This window comes from Phaseolus vulgaris, chromosome 4, assembly GCF_000499845.2.
Source record: "Phaseolus vulgaris cultivar G19833 chromosome 4, P. vulgaris v2.0, whole genome shotgun sequence".
NCBI classification, from domain to species: Eukaryota; Viridiplantae; Streptophyta; class Magnoliopsida; order Fabales; family Fabaceae; genus Phaseolus; species Phaseolus vulgaris.
Window position 1 is genome coordinate 10,192,441 of NC_023756.2, and position 7,636 is coordinate 10,200,076.

General features: G+C 29.8%; 1 protein-coding gene across 1 annotated transcript; it reads right to left on the minus strand.

The window, feature by feature from the left end:
* Window positions 1-6,769: 6,769 nt before the first annotated feature.
* On the minus strand, window positions 6,770-7,236 carry LOC137838274 (uncharacterized mitochondrial protein AtMg00810-like). The gene is made up of 2 exons (XM_068647525.1): window positions 6,980-7,236; window positions 6,770-6,923 (listed from the first exon to the last, which is right to left on the minus strand). The coding sequence occupies exons 1-2, from the start codon at window positions 7,234-7,236 to the stop codon at window positions 6,770-6,772; spliced, it is 411 nt and encodes a 136-aa protein (XP_068503626.1).
* Window positions 7,237-7,636: the final 400 nt, after the last annotated feature.

Below are 7,636 nucleotides of genomic sequence, written 5' to 3' on the forward strand. Positions count from 1 at the left end.
CCCTCACCATTCTATCAAGATTCTTTTCATTCTTAATACTTTCATATTTATTCATAATAATTAACTTGACTCGAACACAAACAAGATTTCAAGAAAAGCAACTTTGTCAAACATCTTATTAGAAACTTTTAACTAAGTCTTGAGGCTAGACATTAACAAAAATCTACATGCAGGAGAAACAGAATAAACCCACTACCCTCAGGTTATCCTAAGGATGAACCACTCTGATACCATTAAATATAACACCCCAGAAAATAACATCTAACTATTACAATACAAGTTCTACGTATTTCTATACAAACTTGGAGTTTTTCAAAACATTCCTAATACATGATTAGGATTTATAGAAATACAAATATTTACATATCCATAACTCAAAATAAAACTCTGAAATCTCTAAGGCTTTCCTGCACCTGTATGGTCATCTGCTCGTGTACATAGTACAGTCATCGCAGTTTAAACACAACACAAAAAGCAAGGGTAAGCTAGTGAAAATAAAAATTTATAATATACAAAATTAAATTAAAATAGAAAATCAAATTACATGGCCAATTTCTCAATTATTCAATCTTCTTCAAATTCCAACATAAATCAATCACATAGATCTCACATGGATCTACACATCCAGAATATTCAACAAACAATGTCTTCCGGAATACCTGTATTAAGTAAGTCCTACCAGAGACTAACACCTGATCCAAAGATTACCAGCGAATCCAACATAAAGGATCAGGGTAAGTTCAATACAACCCAAGTCGTGCATCTCATATGTCACGGTATGCATGAACTCCTCCATCAGCTTCTCACCACCTGATATCTTAGTCTATGTGACTTACATCATCAGTGAAGCTCATAGATCTCTGTTACCACATAGGCATCAATACTTAATACACAACAAACATCAGTCCATACATTATCCCAAATGTATGAATTCAATTCCATACCATTTTGTTATACAATATCATTCAAAAAGTGATCCACAATCTTCAAAAGTCTATTTGACATAAGAAAAAATAATACTTTAATACTAAATCATCAAAATATAATATTTTTAAATTTAAATAATATACAAACAAACAACCCAATATATAAACACACAACATCCCTGCAAGAAAAATTGAATATTGGGACCACGTCCCTTCCGCATTCAGATCTTCTATCCTAGGGTGCTATTAAAAATTAAATTTAGCTCCCCTTACCTCAATTGCTTGCTTTCCAAGCAACTTTTAGAATTTTATTCCCCATAGTGTGGATAAGCTTCAAGATTTACGGGCCAAATGCAAATTATCCAAACAGAACAAAAATTCAGTATATAATAGAATAAGTGGAGAGGATTAAACTTCTCAACTGACTCCACTAAGATTAATGACTAAATCCTAAGGAAAAATAGATAACAAAGGATATTTAGAGTAAAAATGAACTTACTCTGTTTAAAAATCTGATCGGGTGAAAAATGTTCCTTAACTCCTCAGCTACAGCGTGGTACGATCAGATTCTAAAACAGATGACGTGTGGAGTGAGAAATTAAGAGAGAAGGAACATTATTATTACTGATATTATTAATTTTGTTATATTACTAATATCATTAATACTATTATTATTAATATAATACTAATTATATTATTTAAATTATTATATTAATATTATTAATTTTATAATATTAATAATACGTATAAATTAGTTATGATTATTATCATTTATGAATATGAATTATGATTTTATAATTCTTTATATTATATAAATACTTTTAATATTATGTATATAATTATTATGATAATAGGTGGTAGGTAATAGAAATCCGTTGGTGATAGTTCGTAGGTATTAGACATTCGTGGGTAATAGTTGATAGGTAATAGAGATCCGTAGGTAAAAGTTGGTAGGTAATAAGATCCGTAGGAAATAGTTGGTAGATAATGTTGAATTTACCTACGGATTCAGAATTTGTAGGTAATATCCGTAGGTAATGTTGGTTCGTAGGTAATATCTGTAGGTAATGTTGTTCGTAGGTAATATCCGTAGGTATTGTTGAATTTACCTACGGACTCGGATCAATGGGTAAAAATCCGTAGATAATATTGATTTTTTATGTAGTGTATATTTAAATTAAATAATATTTATCTTTTAAAAATGTCAAGTATATTAAATTTTATAAATATTTATTTTTTCTAAATAATAATTTAATGCTTATCAGAAACTTATAAACTTATAAATTTAAAAACATAAATATTATATGTATTAAACTTATATAATAAACTTTAAAGTGATATTTACTTAACGTGATTAAGGTTTGAATAATTAGACATTTAATAAATTTATATTTTAATTATTAAATTTAGTTATTGTATTATGTTTAATAAATGCATAAAAAATATTATTTAAATAAAAAAAATCATTTATATATTTTAAAACATTAATCTAATAACATAATTATTATATGGAATATATAATCGAATATATAATTATTCATTTTTATTTTATTTTTATTAATGCATATAATATTTTTTATTTTATTATAAATATAAATAATATTTTTATTTTTATTATAAATATACTTAATACTTTTGGGAATGTACCATTTATTTTGGGATGAGTTTTAAGTAAATTCAGTAATTAATTGTGTGTGAAATATATTTTTTTTTTCAAACTAGTAGTTTAAAGTGTTTGAAGTCAATTATTTTTAGCATATTTATCTTTGAGAAAATAAATTATGTATAAGGTGGGTGAGATAACTTGAACATTTTGTGCAAGATTGATCAATTTATATTTTTTTACTTCATTCCTAAATGCATAAAATGGAATTTCATAATAAATATTTAAAACTCATTTTCAGATAAATATTCACAATTTTTATTTTGATTATTATGCTGTGTATTATGTATTTATATTTATTTAAATAAAATATAGATAATATATTATTTGTATCAGAACTATGAATAATTATCATCCATTAATATTATGATCAAATTAAATTATATCATAACTGTAAATGTAATATTAATATATTATACCCAATATTTATGGTTTAAAATTAGAATACACATAATATCCTGTAAATTTTGCCTTCGAGAACCGTATATCCACAGATACAAACACAACATAAGAAAAATGTTATTCATGAGAAATAATTGAAGTTGTCCTTCGTCCAATGTCTTCGAGAACAGTATATTCACAAATCTAAACACAACATAAGTGAAAGATTCTGGTTGAGAAATAATTGAATGAAGTTATCCTTCATCCAATGTCTTCTTTGAATCACTGAAGACCATCCTGACTCATAGGAGCAAAACAATTCTCTTTTAAATACCATTGTATCCTATTTTTGTGTTCTTTATTGAATCTTGAACTCATTGGTTTTAATTTACAAAGGGGTTTAGAGAGGAGTTTTTATTAGTTTGTTTTTTTATAAATTACAAATATTACTATGATTGTTCTTACAAGGTCGACTTCCTCTTAGAGTGACTCCTTCGGTCTTCGTCTTCTCGTCCTCATGGCTTCTAGGCTTAATGATTATCCGGTTCGCACTTCCTTTCCCCAAGATGAGTGGAGTGGGGTACTTGCGAAGACGCTCCAACACTCAAGTTAGTCCGAGTACAATATGCAGGTGAGTTAAGAGTGCAAGAATACCTTTGACGTTGGGTCTCCTTTGGTATTTATAACTTTGGGATGAGCCTCAACTGTCATGGGCCTGCTTTTGGATTCAGAAGAAGGCTCAATTGTGACTTAATCATAGTTTATAATTAAACTAGTTTAATTACAGTTAATCACAGGTTTATTGTTTGTTCTTAGGTTCATTCGGCCTTGTCGACCATTCGATCTCTCGACCATCCGGTAATACATTTGCTCCCAAGCTCAAGTGAAATTATTAAAATATAACGTAGAGTCTATTAAAATGAAAAGATATTATTAGTTAGGTTACCTTTCAACTTTATGTGAAATTCTTCTTCAATAGATTACTATTTTAACATAATTCATATATATATATAATAAAATGTTTTAATATTAAAAAATATTTCTTTAATTTTATCAAATTGCACATCTCTCCCTCATCAAATCCATGTTTCTAATTATACTATTTCATATGATACATCACCAATCAAAAAATATATAAATAATAATAAAAAATAAAATTTAATTAAAATTTAAAAGTTATTATTTTTTTCAAAAACACACTAGTCTCATAAAACATCCCACTAATAAAAACATTAAAAAATATTATATTTTTTTATCCTCCACCAAATTTTATATTTTTTTCCTAATAAACCAAAATAAATAATTATTTACAACCTTTATAAACTTATTATGGATTTTTAAAAATACATTTAACATTTAGTCTTAATATTTTATTATTATTTGTATTTAACGTAGACATTTATTTTATTTTATTTTTAAATTTAGTGTAAGCTTTACGTTTATTACACCCACGTTTGTTTTGGTATTTTACTGTTTTTAAAAAAAATGTTAGTGTGGGCTTAGTGTGGTTTAAATCTCCACAATCTTAATATTTTATTAATTTTTGTATTTAACGTACACATTTATTAGTTTTTTTAAAACATTTAGTGTGAGCTTTACATTTATTTCACCCACGTTTGTTTTGGTATTTTATTTTTTTTAAAAAAAATGTTAGTGTATGATGACTGATGTACAACCGAACTGGATGACACCCATAAAAAAAAATTTAACATATGGGAACTGTAGGGCATGCACTGAAAAAATGATCCGCCAGCAGGCTGCCCAATTTCTTCTTATCGACCAGGATCTCTACCGCCGGGAATACATTTGACCTCTCTTAAAATGTATCACCCCTTATCAAGATGACTATGCCATGTGGGAAATACACAAGGGGGTATGTGGTACGCACTCGAGAGCAAGAACAATGGCAACTAAGGTATTACGGGCAGACTATTATTGGTCGACCGAGCTAGGAGTACCGAAGCTTATCTCACCAAAGGTCAAAGAACCTTCACTATATTCTTTCCTCATGGCCATTTTTGAAATGGGGAATGGATATCATCGGACCCTTTACCCTAGGAAAGGGGCAAAGCAAATTTCTTCTGATGGGAATAGACTATTTTACCAAGTGGATAGAGGTTGTTAGAATTGTAGGCATAAAACAAGAGGGGGTGAATTGTTTTTATACGTTTTTCACAAACTTTGAAGGTATGGAAGAAGCCAATGAAGAATCAAAGCCAAAGGAATGAAAATGCTCAAGTTACAAAACTGTTTTAGTTGATTTCCACAAAATCAACCGGTTGTTTTTGCAATTCAACCAGTTGTTTTTATCAGCAATTTATAAAAACAACTTAAAATAGATATAATTGAGATTAGGAAAAGAGAGAATCACACAAACAAATTTATATTGGTTCACTCTTACACTAAGAGCTACATTCAGTCCCCAAAAACCACTGGGTATTCCACTATGTAATCAACCACAGATTACAACCACACACACACACCAAAGAAGTGATATTGAACCCCTCAAGAACACACACTTCCTTTGACAATACAACACACCACAGATCATAACAACCTCTGACTCTATGAATCACAGTTCTTTACAAAAATACAAATCAAGAGAGAATAAGGAAAGATTACACCTGATACAGATTGAATTACAAAAGATTACAGAACAGTCCTATTACACTTTTTGCAAGTTCAATCAAAGCTTGATGTAAATCTTGGAGAAAACTGTTTTCAAAAGATTAATCTAAGATGATTACTAACAAGAGTGTTAAACAACCTATTTAAAGTCCAAAAGGCAGTTAAAAACATTTAATGAAGGAGTCAAAATAGTTTTGAATCAATTAAAACAGATTTACCAAACTTAATAGATTCTGTTGAGAGATTTCAAAAAACAATCGGTTGAATTGTCGAAACAACTGATTGAATTGGCTTGATAGCAAAGTCAACCAATTTAAGCTTTGTCAAACCTGTTTCAAAAACACTAAGTGTTAAACAATCGATTGAAATGATAAAACAACTAGTTGTTTTTGCACTTCTTTGTAAAACACTATTTTTCAATAGGATTTGATTTAAACCAACTTTGAATCCTAACTAAGAGTGGATTTACAATTCAAACTACTCAGAACACACACACAAGTTACATCCAACCTTCAAGCAATCAATAGAGATTTGGAGACATCAAAGCCTTATTCAACAATCTCCCCCTATTTGATGAAGACAAATCTCTGGTTTGCTTGTGTTGTTTTGTTTGAATTTCATAGTACCTGCAAAACAACTAAAAGCATGCAGTACCAGAGCAATCATATCCAAATTCCCTTGCACCACTAAACCAGTTTTCACTATGTGATTTTCTCAAAGAAAATCAGCAAAATCAATGTGAAAAAATAGTATAAGTAAGATGCACACTCAGAGTTTCTACAACAGCTTTAAACCAGCAATTAAACCAACAACATACAAACTAAACCAAACCAAAATAATTCTCCCCATATTTTTCTTAACAAATAGAATAATGGGAAGGATAAAAACAGAATTAAGAAAGAGTTTGAGAATCAATAATACCCAACTCATTTCTTAAGAGGAAAAACATGTCTTTTGGCAAAGGCTTGGTGAAAATGTCTACCAGTTTCTTTTCTATCTCAATAAATTTTACTTCACAATCTCCATTACTCACATGATCTCTTATAAAGAGATGACGGATCTCTATGTGCTTAGTTCTGGAATGTCGAATCTGATTTTTGGTAAGATTTATAGTACTTGTATTGTCACACAACAAAGGCACCTTGCTAACCTTCAACCCAAAATCTTCTAGCTATTGTTTAATCCAAAGAATCTGTGCACAACAACTTCCATCAGCAATGTATTCAGGTTCTGCAATTGAAAGGGTCACACAAGCTTGCTTTTTGTTGTGCCAAGATATGAGACTTGAGCCAAGAAGATGACAAGTTCCACTTGTGTGTTTCATCCTGCAAAATCAGAATCAGAGTATCCAACTAAATGTATAGGAGAATGAGAAGGATACCATAAACCAACAAATGTTTTCCCCATTAGATATTTCAGTATTCTCTTGGAAACTTTAAGATAAGATTCCTTTGGACTAGATTGAAATCTTGCACAAAGACAAACTACAAACATGATATCCGACCTACTAGCAGTGAGGTAAAGCAAGGATCCAATCAATCCCTTGTATTTGGTTTGATCCACTACTGTTCCAGCCAAATCAACATCCATGTAGCAACTTGTGGACATTGGTGTAGTTGCTTCTTTGCACTTCTCCATCTTAAACTTTTTTAGGATCTCTTTGCAATACTTGGATTGAATTAGAAAGATGTCATCCTTAGATTGCTTGACCTACAGTCCTAAGAAGAAGGACAAATCTCCCATCATTGACATTTCAAACTCCCCCTGCATAACTACCACAAATTCTTTACACAATGTTTTGAAGAATCCAAATCCTTTGAAGGATGATGAAGCCTCTGCTTTGCTTGTTGCTGTTGTGGTGGTTTTAGCCTTGTTCTGGGGTAGTTCAATGTTGTAATCAACACTTAGATTAAATCTCAAAGCAATTAGCATCTCAATTTTATCAAAGCAAAATGATTTTCAAACTAAGTTGAAACAACCGATTGTTTTGTCGAAACAACCGATTGTTTACACTTAGGTGTTTTGAGAAAGTTTGAAA